The 15,563-nt window shown below is 55.0% G+C and overlaps 6 protein-coding genes across 6 annotated transcripts; 2 read left to right on the forward strand and 4 right to left on the reverse strand.

Annotated features, from left to right (window-relative positions):
- Nucleotides 1-1,209: 1,209 nt before the first annotated feature.
- ISF_04802 (prefoldin subunit 3) lies at nucleotides 1,210-3,063 on the reverse strand (the record flags this gene model as incomplete). The annotated part of the gene is made up of 1 exon (XM_018848407.1): nucleotides 1,210-3,063. The coding sequence occupies one exon, from the start codon at nucleotides 3,061-3,063 to the stop codon at nucleotides 1,210-1,212; it is 1,854 nt and encodes a 617-aa protein (XP_018704133.1).
- A 1,390-nt stretch (nucleotides 3,064-4,453) lies between these two features.
- ISF_04803 (Prefoldin, subunit 3) lies at nucleotides 4,454-5,406 on the reverse strand (the record flags this gene model as incomplete). The annotated part of the gene is made up of 6 exons (XM_018848408.1): nucleotides 4,454-4,567; nucleotides 4,639-4,764; nucleotides 4,826-4,924; nucleotides 4,971-5,082; nucleotides 5,189-5,317; nucleotides 5,375-5,406. 6 exons carry the CDS (start codon nucleotides 5,404-5,406, stop codon nucleotides 4,454-4,456), a joined length of 612 nt encoding a protein of 203 aa, XP_018704134.1.
- Nucleotides 5,407-5,947: 541 nt separating this feature from the next.
- Nucleotides 5,948-6,587, reverse strand: ISF_04804 (VanZ domain protein; the record flags this gene model as incomplete). The annotated part of the gene is made up of 2 exons (XM_018848409.1): nucleotides 5,948-6,504; nucleotides 6,563-6,587. The coding sequence occupies 2 exons, from the start codon at nucleotides 6,585-6,587 to the stop codon at nucleotides 5,948-5,950; spliced, it is 582 nt and encodes a 193-aa protein (XP_018704135.1).
- A 732-nt stretch (nucleotides 6,588-7,319) lies between these two features.
- Nucleotides 7,320-8,498, forward strand: ISF_04805 (DUF409 domain protein; the record flags this gene model as incomplete). The annotated part of the gene is made up of 2 exons (XM_018848410.1): nucleotides 7,320-8,059; nucleotides 8,105-8,498. 2 exons carry the CDS (start codon nucleotides 7,320-7,322, stop codon nucleotides 8,496-8,498), a joined length of 1,134 nt encoding a protein of 377 aa, XP_018704136.1.
- Nucleotides 8,499-8,708: 210 nt separating this feature from the next.
- On the reverse strand, nucleotides 8,709-12,587 carry ISF_04806 (niemann-Pick C1 protein precursor; the record flags this gene model as incomplete). The annotated part of the gene is made up of 2 exons (XM_018848411.1): nucleotides 8,709-12,257; nucleotides 12,321-12,587. The coding sequence occupies 2 exons, from the start codon at nucleotides 12,585-12,587 to the stop codon at nucleotides 8,709-8,711; spliced, it is 3,816 nt and encodes a 1,271-aa protein (XP_018704137.1).
- Nucleotides 12,588-13,809: 1,222 nt separating this feature from the next.
- On the forward strand, nucleotides 13,810-15,562 carry ISF_04807 (Smr domain protein; the record flags this gene model as incomplete). The annotated part of the gene is made up of 3 exons (XM_018848412.1): nucleotides 13,810-13,854; nucleotides 13,916-14,546; nucleotides 14,601-15,562. The coding sequence occupies 3 exons, from the start codon at nucleotides 13,810-13,812 to the stop codon at nucleotides 15,560-15,562; spliced, it is 1,638 nt and encodes a 545-aa protein (XP_018704138.1).
- Nucleotide 15,563: the final 1 nt, after the last annotated feature.

Consider the following 15,563-nt stretch of genomic DNA (forward strand, 5'->3'; position numbering starts at 1 on the left):
CGGAGCCACAGGTCAGGTTCCGGGGGGGGAGGGAGCTTGACCATTGATTGAGTAGCTTCACAGATTGAAGAAGAGAAATAAGAGAAAAAATAGAAGAATAAAAATTAAAAGTAAAATTAAAATTGTAAGGATCAAGAGCCTTCTCCCCAGCCGCCTAGCTACCTTGCCCTGCCTTGCCAAGACCAAACGAATTGAATCCCGACCCTCTGGAGCCTTTGCTTGTCTCCAGCTATCCCATCCCCCCTAACCCTAACATATTTACATACATAGGTTCATACATACATAGATAGGTACATACTTCTGTACATAGGTACCTCCCCTGTCCGCCCACTAAAAAACTCCGGGCGGCTACTCTTGCGTCGCAGATTGGCGCCGTCCCGGCCAATCGCCTGCTCTCCTCCACTCCGCTCCGCCAACCCTGGTCCCTGTCCGCCTGTCCGTCCTGTTACACCTCTCGATCGCGAAGCGCCCAACATCTGGTCATGGTAGTTGAAGATTATAATGTTTTCTGTATGGATGGATCCTGCTTCATCATCTAATTTTCTCTTTCGTTTCTTCCTTCCTTATTGGCTCTTGTTCACCACAGTTGCCTCCTTGAACCCTGGCCGTTTGCTTAGATAACAACCAAACTCCTGATCATGACTGGTCCAAGTCCTCTACTCCAACACGAGTGCATCCATTTTGACGGTCCAGAACAGTCTGTTCTTTTATTCGCCACCAAATTCATCATCGATGGTCTGGCCATCCACTGGTAGCCATCGACGCATCGTCACACACTACCCATCCCACACTCGATTCAGCGTTCCACCGTATACGCCGCCGCGCCCTGTAATCATACATACATATTATACAAAAAAGTCTACTGTACAAGCCACCTTTATCCATCTCGTAAATAAATCCCTTCTAGTGCGCCCGGGTATCCGGGTTGAACAAGATCGGTTTTAACCGCTCTGCGGCCGCACCAGTACAGCTTTGCCATGTAACCTTGACACCTGCACACCACACCAACGGCCGCGGCCTAGCAGGCACAGGTACGCGGAATCACGGTTATTGCTTCGCCTGAAACAGCACCGTTTGCTTTCCTCCTGGTACTGATCCTGTAACTAATTTCTCCTGCCACCGTACTCCTCGTGGCTACTGGCCCAGCCCGTCCAAGTCTAGCGCTCAGCCATTCGCGCCCCCCAGCATGACCAGAAACCGTCCTGCCCCCTATGCTGCGGCGCCCTTTCGCGCCCGCATCAGGGCCAGTATCGTTCGTACATGTCGGATCGAATCATGCTGGTGCATCTGGAGATACGCGTCCAACGTCGCGCCGTCTGGCCACGTCCACGGCAGCCCGCACTCTGCTATCGCGCCCTGCACTTCCCTGGCAACCGTAGGCCCTCCCAGCATCTGCTCCCCCAGCAGCCGGAACACGCACAGTAGCTCCGAAAAGTCAGCCGACGGCGGCAACTCGTCGAGCGCAACCAAGTCTTGCACCAGATCTGCCTGGCCCCATTCTCGTATGAGGAAGAGGAGCAGCTTCTTCATCTCCTGGTATTCGCCCGCGTACCCCATGCTCATCATGTACTCCAGCGCGTGCTCGCTTCGAACCACGTCGTTTCGCGACAGCATACGATCCAGCGGCGATATGTAGTTGTCGCGCGCCCCCGTTTGGTACAAAGCTTCTTGCGCCTGCAGCTTGGCAAACTCGGCTTTGATGAACTCCACAAGTGACTTCAGCGTGCCTGGGATACAGGGCGCTTGCCCTTCCTCTCCCCCAACCGACGCTACTCTGTTCTCGTTGGAGATGAGAGCATCGTATAGGATTCGTAACGGTGGCATTGATGAGGACATCAAATCTGACGCCTCACTTTGCTGCAAATCGTTGAGCAAGGCGCGCAAATCGTAGCGAATCAGCTTTCGTATACTCTTGTTTAGTTCCGTAAAGTTGGCCAGATTCAACCTGCCGCCCCGGTCAATCCGTTTTGCAATCGCAATGATGAGCTCAACTTGGTCGGACGGAGACATTCGCAGCGCCGAGTGATGCCTGGAGCCACCTTTCAAGATGGCGCCCCAGACCAGCGAAGCCCAGCGCGAGCGCTTGTCGCCAATACGCGCCTCCGCTAGGGTAATCGCTCGCTGCAGGTTTTCCCACCCACAGGAGTCGTCCCGCCTCGCAAGCATACTGATGTACGCAGAGAAGAGCCCCATGCCAACTCGGCGCAGTGCAGACCGTTCAATCTTGGGAGCAAGGAGGCTAGAGATATCCGGGTCGAGTTGCGCAGCCGTTTCCAGATAGCGATGAGCGGTATTCAAATCAGGCGCATTGGACACCAGAATGAAAAGGCAGTGACCGCTAGGGAGAATGTCTTGTTGGCGCATCTGGTCGTAGAGTTCCTCTACGCTCGGCGGTCGAAATTTTGCCCATTCAATGTCTGCAAGATTTGCAGCTCGGTAGGCGGGAAAGTTCTGTGCCTTGTCGCCGGGGAGGAGCTTGCTAGTCGGCGCGACTTCCCTCAGCGTGAGCTTCTCGAACATGGCCGCATACTCATTCACTCCAGGTACAGCATCCTTCTGCGGGGGGTCATTGAATCGCCCCCACGCTTCGTGGGCATCTCGCGTGGCACGGATGGACGCCTCCCACGTGGTAACGGGTCGGCTTCCCGCAAGCGTGCGCTGCTGTATTGTCGGCGTTCCGTTGGGTGTCATTCCTTTGAGTATATCCAGACTGTCATCGGCTTCGGACTTTGCGAAACCAGCCTCTTGCATTAGCATGCCTGCCTCGACAGTTCGACTCCAGTTGGCCTCAGGGTCCGTCATCTCGTCCATGCCATCTCCAGGAGTTAAATACGGTGGCCAAGAGGGTGCATGCAGAAGCGCACTGTGCTTCTCGGCTTCGTTCTTTGGCATGCCTGCAAGAGTTCTCCGGATTGCACGGAAGCCGTTCCCAGATACCTGCAGCGGCTGTCCGAACGTTTCAGACATTGTAAGTAGCATGCGTTGGGATTCCCAGAAGTAGGCGTTGGCAACAGGTGACTGCTTCGCGAGCAAATGCGGTTCGGGCTGGAAAATCTGCAGCATTTTGTTGAAAAGTCGACAGCAAGTCACATATCTCTTTTCTGGGTCACCTTTATCCACGAAATTCTTCATGTGGGCAGACGCTGCTTCTGCCAGGTTGACTAATAATCTTGGCTCTGCGCGAGCTAGGTGTTTCTCCAGCAGTGACAGGATTTTGACATAATTCGACGATGGCGTATGAGATATCGAGGGCCTGTTTTTGCTAGACAATGTGGCGTCCAGATTGAAGCGTTCAATAAGGCTTCGAAGCATCGGTATATGGCGCAGCGTCGAATTCGGCCGTAAAATAAAGAGCAGCACATGGACTGAGAGAGGGCCATCATATTCCAACAGCCTCTGACAACGTTTGTCGTCGTCTTCGCCCGCTAATATATATGCATATGACCTTAAGGCGTTCGTCTCCAAAGCACGCTTCTCGTTGAGGTGCTCGATCCTTTGCTGCATCTCCGTTTCGGACGGGAGCAGCTTCAACAGCTGGTCACCTTCCGTGGTTCCTTTTGCGGCTCGGTTCGCCAGTATCAACTGTGCTAAAACAATCGGGATCGATATTGGCCGCGACCGCGCTACTGTAAGCTCCCAGGGCTCAACATTCTGATCGCGCTCCAGGATCTTCGTAAGGAACCGCATGTAGCTATACTCATGCCCATCCACATGTCGTAGCTTCGGTTGCTCCCTTTTTCGTGATGTAGAATGCGGTGTGCTTTTCTCAGCTCTATAAGATGCATTTTGTATCGTTGTGTCCGTGCGGTAACTCGAGATATTCGCATTGGGGGGTACAGAGGCAGACGGCCAAGCCAACCTAGTCGACTGGGCTGCTGTACATCCCGTACCGTCATACGGACGTGCTGGGCTTGCTGTATGAAAGTTTAATAGATAATCGACGCATGATGCGCGAGCACGACTCTGTTGCACCAGGTTAGCACGGGGTTGCATCGCCAGCGTTGCGAGAATCCTTACCTTCTCGCCCTGCATCGAGCCGGGGGCGCGCGGCAGCCTTCCGCGGACATTCCATGCCGCCCGTCGAAACATTCCTCTTCATTTCGCCATACAGAGCAATTTTCATGCGATGTGCAGTATTGTGGGCTTCGACGGTTCTGCAAAATGCGATGCGTGCTGGCAATGCGATTCTTCCAAGAACTGCTGGTAGAACAGGAATTGGGGATTGAAAATAGAGTGGGGCATGCCTAGTCACCAGGAAAACCAGCAGCATCTCTACAACGAAAGAGCAGCATCAAGCCTCGGTCTTATTTCATATACAATTCCTTAGACCCAGAGTTAGATAAAATTTTAAATGTACACTCTGGTCGGATTCCAAGACCGAGAGTGTGTATTTCAGCGCCTGAGTAGCAACATGCGACAATGCGTCATCAAATACTCAATATTTTTATCCTCTCTATGACTTTTCTTGGGGCTTGGCCGCGGCTTTTGACTCTTCCTCCTCTTTCTTTTCTTTTCGCTTCTGAACAACCTCCCAGTTGTATACTCGCGCCGTGGCAACCTCCATCGTCTGCGCGCGTCCGAGTAGAATTAGTACCATGGCCCCAGTCCCAGGGGGATGTCATGTTGGGCATTGCTCACCGTGATCTGTTCGCGTATAAAGTCTGCGTCCTCTTCGCAATTTGAAAGGCTCGTCTTGGCCGACTTGAGCTTTGATTCGAGAAGGGCTTGAGCTTCGTCGATGGGGTATGAGAGCATGACGTTGGCCTTGGCACGGCGTTAGCATCGGTCCATGGGGCGATCACGGTCTATCGTTTCTTCGTCTTACTCCAAGCCAAATGTAAACTTCGTCCGTTGGTGGGATATTGGCGCGCGCGTACAACGTGTCGTTGAGCTCGAATGTTGTCTCGATTGGTTCGCTCTCGTCCTTGAACGATCAGCTAAGGCTGCTTAAACATGTGCACCTGACATACCTTGCGCAGCTTCATGAACTGCACGGTGTCTAACGTTTTCTGAATATCAGGAATCTTATCCTTAAGGCCGGCCATGCGCTTTTGGAGGTTCATTTCCATAAACTGGTATTTGCTGATCGCATTGTTAGCACCTGTGTTCCTACAGGCCGAATCGTCCTCTTCGCCGATGGAAAACGGTCGCTGATGGCTGATGCATATGTAATGTCGCATTCACGTACGATATCAGCTCCTGAAAGCTCTGTAGTGTGCCTTCGACCTCGTCGCGTGACGAGACATAGTCCTCAACCTTGTCGACGAATGGCGCAGTGGGAATTCCTCGGGGGTTTGTCGATGTCTCGTCCTTGCCGCTGCGTCAAATGTTAGTACTAGAGGCCCATGCTGTAGCTTGTAGCTAATATCCTCACCCAGCAGCAGGCTGCTTTGCTTTGCTCGCCATGGTTAACGTGTGATTGTGCTTGCAAGATAGAAGGAGTTGGGAGCTTCGATTGGCGTTGCCTTTGCTGCAAAGTGGGCTGGCCGACTGGCGGAGGGGTACCTCCAAATGGGGTGGGGTGGCTTCACCAAGCTTCATCAACGACGCAGTTGACCGGATAAAGGGAACATCTATTTTTTGGCATTCTCAGTTTGCAGTACGTGGAATTAGGATCACACAGTCAGAAAAGATTCTTCTAGTAGTAAATATTGGCATATCCAAGACATGTGGCTGATTTTAATCTGTTAGGACAATATTAGATGTCGCTATACAGCCCTTAGGTTCTTGACTAGAACGAGCAGAGTAGTGTGCCATGCAATAGAAGACTCACTCAATGAAAATCGCACGCTATTTCATTCTCATTTCTCATATATTTAACACAGCAAGATGGCATCCTGCTAAATAAGACGGCGTTTGTAAGTTGCGGAGAGCCGGCGCTGTCCAAGCTTCCTACGGCCCATCCACTTCTTACCACCGGCGACAGACCTGCAACTTCGGAGGCCCATCACTTGGCCTTGTCAGCGTTCTCCGGCGCCGCAATATCCGCTCCCTCCGCATTGCCCTCGTCCTCCCAGTCGTCCGGCGCATTCTCGTCCCAGTTGTCCAGCTCCTCCTCCAGCGTCTGCGGCGGGGCGCCGCCATCCTCCACGATGCCCGTCTCGTGACCCTCGCCAAGCTCCAGGTCCCCATCATCCTCGCCCGGGACCGCGGTGTACGTCTTCTTCTGGCGTCGGCGCTCCAGCATCCGCCGGTGGTACCACGAGCACAGCCCGAGCCCGAGCAGGCTGCCAGCAAGGTTGGCGGCGATGTCGTAGGCGTCAAAGTCGCGATCGTTGGGCAGGACGCTCTGCAGGAACTCGGAGCCCACGCCGAGGATCAGCGTACATACGGCGAATGTCATGTTTATCGTCCGGCGGCGGTTCGTGTCGACGACCCAGTAGAAGACGACGGTGAGGAGGAAGAATGTGAGGAAGTGTAGTAGCTTGTCGTTGATGAGGTGGCTGAGCTGCAGCTTTGTGAGCCCGGCATATGCTGCCAGGAGGAGCAAAAGCAGGAACACGCCTGCGAGGCGGTTAGCATGATTCGAAGGAAGCCGACGCGAATCGCCAGCAGAACACACCTGCAAAGGTGAAGCGGATGCGCATCTCGTCTACACGTCGGATACGACGCCTGTGGTTTTGCTTCGATAATCGGGATTCTGTCGCATTGATTGAATCAGCTGCACAATTGCTTGCGACGTTTGGTGGCCAGCCGATTGTCGAGGAAGAATTTCATATCATGGACATGGTAAGTTAAGCTTGCGACGACCCGTTCGAGCCACCAAGACGTCAGCAAGCGCCACATCACTCGCATTGGCAGGTGGCTGTGCTACATTCGTGGGCCTGCGTAACAGTAGGGTCACGAATTAATACCAAGGTAGTCAGTCACTCGTCACTCTTTTCAGGGCTGAATTTGGCTCACAAAATCATTTTCTAGAAGATGTCAGGTAAATTTCTCTGCAGTCTGATTTTAGTCTATATGCAATAATGTTCGGGTGGTGATCTGTTGTTCAACCCGTCAAGATACCCTGAAGGTCCCAAGTGAATTATGTATGTAGGTATGGAACTACCTATGTACATAGGTAACTACATAGGTACCTACCTGGGGACTCGCTCGCTCGCTCGCAAGCTTCGCACCTTACAGGCCTTCCGCCAGCTCCAACAACCTGCGGTACCTCATCATCTTCGTCGGGGGCAAAAAAGATCAAGAGGCAGAAAGAGAGAATCGTCATGAGTTCATAGAAACCAGAGCCCTCTCCGCACGGTCCCGTCCAAATGAGATAATCAAAATCCAATCTGGCAACACCTTCCCTCCCAGCACTGCGCGCACCCGCCAGCATGGCATACAAGGCCGCATCGCCGCCGCCGCCGCCATCCGCGAGCTCATCGCCGCTCCTCATCCTCGTCGGCGCCTTCGTCGCGTGGAAGTCGTTCATCCTCCTCCTCTCCTACGGCAGCGCCCTCGTCGGCCCCGACTACGACACCTCCACGTCCCTACTCTTCTCCCTCCTCGGCGCCCCCTCCTCCTCCTCCTCCACCACCACCCTCGCCGGCCGCCTCACGCGCTGGGACGCCATCTACTTCGTGCACGGCGCGCGCGTCGGGCACGTCTACGAGCAGCAGTGGGCGTTCAGCCCCGTACTCTCTCTGCTCCTGCGGTGGCTCTCCCGCACCGCCCTCCCCCACGGCGACCAGCCGGAGGCGCTGGCCGGCATCGCCCTCGCGCACGCCTCCCACCTCGCCGCCGCGCTCACCCTCCACCGCCTAACCGCTCTTCTGCAGGGCGGCGGCGACGCGCGGATGCCGCTGCTGGCCGCGCTGCTGTGCGTCCTCGCCCCCGCCGGCGTCTTCCTGTCCGCGCCGTACGCGGAGGCGCCCTTCAGCGCGCTCTCCTTCGCCGGCGTCTGGGTGCTCGCCGCGGGGTACCGCCACCGACGCGGGTCCGCCCGGCGGTGGCGGCCGCGGCCGCGGGACTCGGCGGCGTCCTGGTCGCTCTCGGGAGCGTGGTGCCGCAGTATGCCGCGTACACGATCTACTGCGACGGCGGCGCCGCGCGGCCGCCGTGGTGCGACAGGACGGTGCCGACCGTGTTTTTTGCCCGCTTGCTTACGCGATTCCCCTAGGAACGTCGGCTTCCTCCGCTACTGGACGCCCAGCCAGATCCCACTCTTCCTCCTCGCCGCGCCCGTGCTCTCGCTCCTGCTCGTCTCGGGCTGGCAGGTTCTGCGACGCCCGGCCGCGGCGGCCGGCATGTCGCCGTCTATCCAGGCCGACCACCGCACGCTGCTGCGCGCGCTGGCCGCCAGCCAGGCCATCGTCGCGCTCCTTGCCCTCACCAGCTACCACGTCCAGGTCATCTCGCGCCTCGCGTCCGGCTACGCTGTGTGGTACTGGTGGATCGCGGCGTGCTTGGTGGACGCCGAGCGTCGGGCTACGGGGCGTGCGGCCGTCGTGTTTATGGTCATGTATGCGGGGATACAGGCGGTGCTGTTTTCTACCTTCTTACCGCCCGCGTAGCCGGGCAGAGAGCGCAACGTGCAAGATGCAGGGGGAGAAGAGAAGTAAAGGAATATAATTACTAATAATAAACTCGCTGTATTATCCCAACTCCATTACACATCGTGCAAGTATGTGTTATCCGAAAATAAATGGTTTACGGAAGGATCTAACTGCAGACAGCACATGTTCAGCCCACGCACCCTGCTGCGCGCCAATTGGCGGCGTTTTCTAGTATTCATCCTCCGAGTCGCTCTGATCTCCAATGCGGATTGCCCGCCACCGGCGGTCTGTGAGGTCCTGGGCCGCTGTGCCTTCGCTTTCCGGATCCACATAGCCGCTGCCGCCGGCGATGCTCAGCGCCACCGGCAGGAAGACGAGGGCGTGCAGGGCCGCGAAGACGACGAGTGAGAGCCACACGCGGAAGTAGTAAATCTCGAAAATTTTGGAGCGTGTAAACGCTAGCACGAACACGCCGAGCAGCTTGGTGACGGTGATGCCGGAGAAGACGGAGCCGCCGACGTTGACAAGCGCCGTCCAGGCGCGCGCGTCCCGTCCGCGCAGGGCGTTGGTGTTGCTCTCAAGAACGGTGCGTGAGGGGAAGGTGAAGGCACGCGCAATGTGGGCGCAAAACTCGACTGAAATACCGACGCAGATGATGAGGTTGACGAGGGAGACGGCGTTCAGGGACACGCCAAAGACGGCCATGGCGCCCATGATATCGACGACACTCATGACAACGGTGACGGACACGACGGCGGCGGTGAGGGTGGAGCCGAGCAGGACAGAGGCTACGACAAAGATGATGCCGACCGCCGCGGACAAGAGTCCGGCGGTGAGGGGGATAATGCTGAGATACTGGTCAAAGAAGATATAAAACACGCTGTAGGGGAACACGTCGGCACCAGTCCGCTCCGAGATCTCCGACGCGATGCGGCGTGCGGACGAGTAGGCACTGATGAAGTCTTCCTGACTGCGGAGCGGCGTGTGCGCTGTTCTAAAGTGGCTGGCTTTGATACTCGTAGCGGCTTGGTCAAGGACCACGGCTTGACCGTAAGCAGCCTTGCCTCCGAGCGGGCACTCCTCATCGGCATCGCTCTTCAAGAACTTGTCGAGGTAGTGCAAGAATTCGTCGTCTTCAGGCATACCGGACAGGCTAGTGTTCCAGGCAGGGTCTCTGTCAGCGAAGCACGCCGATCGACCTCTTGTACAGCATGTCTCATAGGCCGGGTTTAGCCACAAGAAGAAGTCATCAATCCAGCTAGCAGTGGGTGATGCAATATATGACACATTGGGCCTGCGTCTCTCCATTTCTAGAGTGTTTGTCAGCGAGAGTTGTTGGCAAGAGGTAAACCGTGAGCACAGCTCTTGTTGCTCGATCCTTTGCGCTACATTCTCTCTCGCGACGAAATAAACAGGCGGGCCAACGCCAAAGTATGCGTACATGTCGTTAAAGTAGGGGATGAGGTACGAGCCATCAGGAATGGCAACTCTCTGATCAAGACCAATCTGCACCGTGGGAAGCAAGGCTATCGCAGCAGCAAACATGCCAAGGAAGACGGCAACGATGATGACCTTGGCTTTTCTCGCAAGGATGGCGGTTGAGTAGGTGTTCTTGATAAACACCTGCAGCACGCTCTCTTCATCAACATCTGACGCTCGGCCGGTGGCGTATCCATTGCCAGAGCTTAGATACACCCTGGCCGTCTTGACTTGCCACCATGGCCACAGTTCGCAGCGGTAGTCTTCGACCCGTAACTGGTTGAGTGCAAGAAACGACACAAACATCGTCATTTGCAGAATAGCATTCACAAATACAGCACCAGCCGCGTATGCGGCAAAGTTGCGAACAGCGGGCATGCCGACAGCAGCGCCGAGTGCGAAGGCGACGGTCTCCGTCAGAGCAGAGAACAAGATGGAAGGTCCCATTCTGCCAAGCGCTCGGGCGACTCGCTCTTCGACCAGCTGATCAGGGCAGCTTATATTCACTCTGTCCAGCTCGTGGACGATAAGGAAGATGTTGTCGACGCCAACAGCCAACACAATAAAAGGGATAACTTCAACGATGATTAAAGTGGCTTTTAACCCTACCCAAGAGAAGAAGCCGATTGATGCGCAGATGGACATGAGCACAATGAGGATGCCAACCAGCCCGAGCGTCACCTTTGATTCCACCAAGAGTACGGCCGGGTTGCGGAAGATGTGCTTCAGCGGCGTGCCCAATGCCAAGCAGGCGTAGATGAACATGACAACATAGCTGATGACGACAATCTTGGCGTCAGTATTTGTAGACTTGTTCAGTTCCTGTTCAAGGCTGATTTCAGTGTTGAAAGAAAGCCGGAGGCCACGGTCAGCGGCCTCTTTTTGGACTTGTAGGAGCTTGTCACGCAGGGTATTCTCCCAGTCAACGGCATGCGCAAATTCGGGGGTGCCTCCAGGGGCATTGTTGACGACCCAGGTAACTGTGATGGCCTTGGCTTCCGCAACATCGAAATCGTAGCCGCCAAGAATCATCTCTGGTTCAATAGGCTGGCCGAAATCAGGGCGACATTCGACTGGGCTCTTGGCGCAGGCACGGAGCTCATCTTGCCATGTCTCGCGCCCAAAGCCGCCTTTGGAACCCCAATACGCCGACACTGACTGGATGACGCATGCGTCGTTTGCCGGCTTGAAGCAAAGATCCCGAAGGTACTTGCCATAGGTAGGGCTCTCGAGATTTTGAATGCTCCTTTCAACACCAACCCACCACCGAAGAGTATCGTAGCTGAGAACTGGAGACGGTCCATCAGAGACCGTGTCATTGACAAGGAAAGCCTGTTCGGCACGATAGAAAGGGCCAAAGTTGTCATCGAAATATGCCTTCTCTTGCGCTGCGGCCGAGGATGGGCTAACCCAAAGTCGCGCAGGCTCTTTTTCTAGGTCAAAGTGAACCCAGCCGGCACTCAATATCGCCACTATAACCAAACAAATAGTGATGGTCAAGGCAGGCGCACTTGCAGCAGAAAGCCCAAGCTGGTAAAAGGCTTTATCGCATCGGTCGTTTAGCCAGTATCGTTTGACAGGGCGATCGCGCATGGCCTCGGATTGAACCGGGCCACCCTCGTCCTCATCGTCGCTGTGGGAAGCTTCGTGCAGAAGCCTAGTCCGCTCAGCTCGTCTCTTGGAATACTTTCTCCACGCGACATGTCCAGACAGGAGTGTGGCGAGAGCAAAGAGCAGCACGCTGTAGACGAAGATAGAGGCAAACGACACGCAGGGCAGCGCGCCAACCCGGCACGAGCGAGATTCCTTGACCTCGGGAAGGTCGGGGCAAACTTCAGGACAATCGACACAGACACAGCGATAATCGGGGTCCTCATCATTGCACTTTTTGGGTTTCATGTCTAAAGGACCCATTGCTGGGTCCTCGTAGGTTCGGGGAAAGTTGATTTGAAATGGGGATCCGGCAAAGGGCTTCTTGTCGCCGAGGAATTTAAGGAAGGCCTTGTATTCCTTTGCACCTCCTCCGATGAGGTTCATGGCTTTCGAGTTGGCGCCGCCAAATTTGACTTCCTTACAGCTATCGTAGAAGCCAGCGCCATATTCGTCCGAGATAAGGTGGTCGAGTTCAGTAACGAGCAGCTTATCCCCTTTCTCAGCAGCACTGGTGACGTTGACGAAGAGCGACTGGTCTGGAGAGCAAGTAAACTTGCAGAATGTATTGAAGAAGTTGTGCTTGCAAGCCGGGCAAGAGCCGATGAGGGTATTGGGTGTTCCGAGTTCGGATTTAAGGGCTTTGACCTAGGAAGTGTTAGCAGTGTTTCATTTTGAGAGAACGATAGTCCAGTGTGTCTCGAAGCTTACCTGCGGTAAAGTGCAGCAGACTGGTCCCTCACGCCATTCCTCGCCACAGAGGTCGACAAGCTCGCTCCGAAGCTCGGCTTCGGGGTCCTCGGCGAGACCATTATCAACACAAGGCAGCTCCTTTCCGAAGAAGCTCTGCTTTCCGCATTGCCCACGGAAAGCGCAGCGTCCATGTTCATGCTTTGGTGTGTATTCTTGGGCACTGACCAGTGCGGTGCTGATGGCGACGGCGGCAGCGAGTCGGGCAGTGACAGCGTGATGACGCATGACGAGTTAATGGGGCGCTCGGAGGCGCTGCGATTTTGTAGAAGTTGCAGCCAGCTGCGGTTGGGCGGTTCGAAGTATGAAGAGCAGAGCGTGAGTATGGGAAGATGGCGGTATAAAGTAGAGCTGTGATGGTGGTGACGGAGGGAGGCAGCCAGGCGGGTGGGGAGATGGTTGATGGAGAGCTTGAGTGAGGTGTTGTCGGCAGCGAAACATGCAGTGTGATGCCTATGATTTCAGAAGGGATTAGCGTCAAAAGCAAAGCGTCGCATGACGACCTTCCCCAATGCGTTTCTATGGTGGGCCTCTGGGGTCTAGCCAGGTACAGTGCAGAAGCATCTATCTGGCCCCCAACAGTTAGGGATAATCTTCCTGAATGGTAGATTTCTTATATTTTTTAAAGGAAGTGTTATTGAGAGAATATGTAACAATTGAATCTAATAAAAAAACTACATTATCCCTGGTCTAACACCCTTGGAAAACTTGGAGACAAAAGTGGCTGGGAAAAGTCGACGCCACAGCCGGCCGGCAGCCGCCTGACAAGCACGGACGGCCTGGACTCTCCAATGAATACCCTGCACTGTCTGAAAACAACACCTTGACGTAATACATGTCATCACAAAGATACGCTGAAATGTACCACATAGAGGTTTTCTGAAGCCCTGTGTATTCTTTGCCAGCTCAGATGCCTTGTCACTGCCTGCAGCTATTGCTTTTATTATTGTTGCACCCATGTCGCATCATAGCTCCGACGTTATACCTCACACCGAGATTTGTTAATTAGCGTGTCCTATCAAACATTATGCCTGCATCGCGCTTGTCAACCTGGTCGTCTTCTCCCACCAACCCACGATCCTCAAAGACAGTAGCAATGCCCTTCGAAATCGGTCGCGGAGTACTACCTCTAAGCAAAGAAATAGCCCGGGAGCATCTTCCAGAAACTTGTTGCGCGTCAGTCGTCATTCTTGGTGGCTGCACAATAGACTACCCCGCACGTGATTTCTTAGCAAAATAGCTTCAGGCTGCTTCAGCGTTTGCTTGCTCTTCTGATTGTGGTTATCAATGAGCCCGAACTTCAGATACCATGCCCTCATTCCCTCTCACCACTCGCCTTATATTTTTCCCTCTCTATCTTCCGTAAAGCCGTCATCTATGCTAGTTCCTTAGCTATTCTCGCTTCTCTAGCTTCCTTGATTTCCGTCGCACAAACGTGAGACATGGCAGCATGCCTCAAATAGAGCGCAACGAACCCTTTTTACAAAGACTTGTGGTTTGTTGACTCACTAAAATACCACCTTGGTCCCTGATTACTAACTTGTTCTTCTATGTAGGAGTCTTTTAGAGCTTTTCTAGATGAATCTGTTGTCAGAGCCGTAGCAAGTGACTATGAACTCTGCAAAAAACCTGACTTTGCCGCGGCCATCGAAGTCCTCCAAAGCCTGTCCGAAAATGTAGTCGCTGAGGAGAACAGCGGCTTCAATCCCAGCGGTGTTGCTGGGTTCCAGGACGGCGAGAGCCAGGACGCAATAGACGCGCAGACGCTCACGTCCGCGACCAGCCTCAGTCAGCACCTCTCTGGCAACCAGGAAACAAACTCAACCAGCTCCGCATCGACATCTGATCCCGCTGACGCAACGTGGGTAGCACCGCGGGTGACTTCATTCAACAACGACAGCAAGGAGGATAAAATCCTCCAACTGCATGCCATGTTTCCCGAACTGAAGACATTTGACGTCGAGTATGCCCTCAAGAAGTACAATAATGATTTTCAGTCTGCACTGGATCATCTACTCAACATGCAGTACCTTGAGGAAACCGGGCAGCAAACCAAGGGTATTGATGGATTTGTGCAGCTCAAGGAACCCCAGAAGCGCAAGGGAAAAGGCAAAGGGCGCAAGCGAAGAGAGCCCTCGCCAGACACAAAAAATGCTGTTCCCGCAGAACTCATCCGTGAAGCCAAGGGTACGCTCATAAAGTCAATGAACCACTAAATTGGCCTGCTAACATGCATTCAAGAGCAATCAGACATCGGCTATATTGCAGAGCGGTTCAATCTCACTTTTGATTCCGTCTCGGAGACGTACTATGAACACGACTGCTCGTCCCCAGAGACGGTGGTTGCGCTTCTGGACCAGCGAATTTCGCAGGACCCCAGCCTCGCCGATGATGACTCTCTACTAGAAGCTGTCACCATCTTGTCGCGCAAGTATAGGCAAGTCCCCGAAAATTACCTACAGGCCATCGTCAGCGCCACCAACTCGATCATTCCCTTCTCGGACGACCTAGCTCAGCTCGTCAACAAACATTTCGCGCGGTCCAAGAAGAACAAAGGCCAAAAATTAATGCTTGGCAACATTATGACGCCCCTACCCCGTGACGAGATCGAGGGCTCGACTTCTCCCAGTCCTTTGGGCTCGCCCAACCGACCCGCGTGGGCTCTCTCCCCCACGAAGCCAGCAACTGCTTCCTCGCCGCTCGTCGCCATCGCCGGAGCCGGCGGCAGCTTTGCAGACGCCATCAAGGCCTCGCAGGCCCTGCAACACGCGCGGCGCGAGGCCTCCGCCTCGGCCGTCCACATGCACCGCAAGGGGGCCTCGCATGGGCTCTACCGTCAGGCGGCAGCCTACTACGCCGAACAGGCCCGCGGGCACGCACGCGACGCGCACGCGGCGACGTCCGCCGCCGCCGACCTCCTGGTCGACGAACAGAGCTACGGGCGGAGCATCGACTTGCACGGCGTCTCGGTGCGGGATGGCACGCGCATCGCGCGCCAGCGTGCCGCGGACTGGTGGGCGCAGCTGGGTGAGTTCAAGGCCCAGGAGGCCAGGACAAGCCCTCTGGCTATCATCACAGGACTTGGCCGCCACAGCGCGGGTGGCGTCTCGCAGTTGAGGAGATCCGTGGCCGCGGCTCTCCTCCAAGACGGCTGGAAGATGGAGGTGGGCACTGGACAGTTCATCATCACTGGGCGACGCTGAT

Source organism: Cordyceps fumosorosea (assembly GCF_001636725.1).
Source record: "Cordyceps fumosorosea ARSEF 2679 chromosome Unknown scaffold_11, whole genome shotgun sequence".
NCBI lineage: Eukaryota > Fungi > Ascomycota > Sordariomycetes > Hypocreales > Cordycipitaceae > Cordyceps > Cordyceps fumosorosea.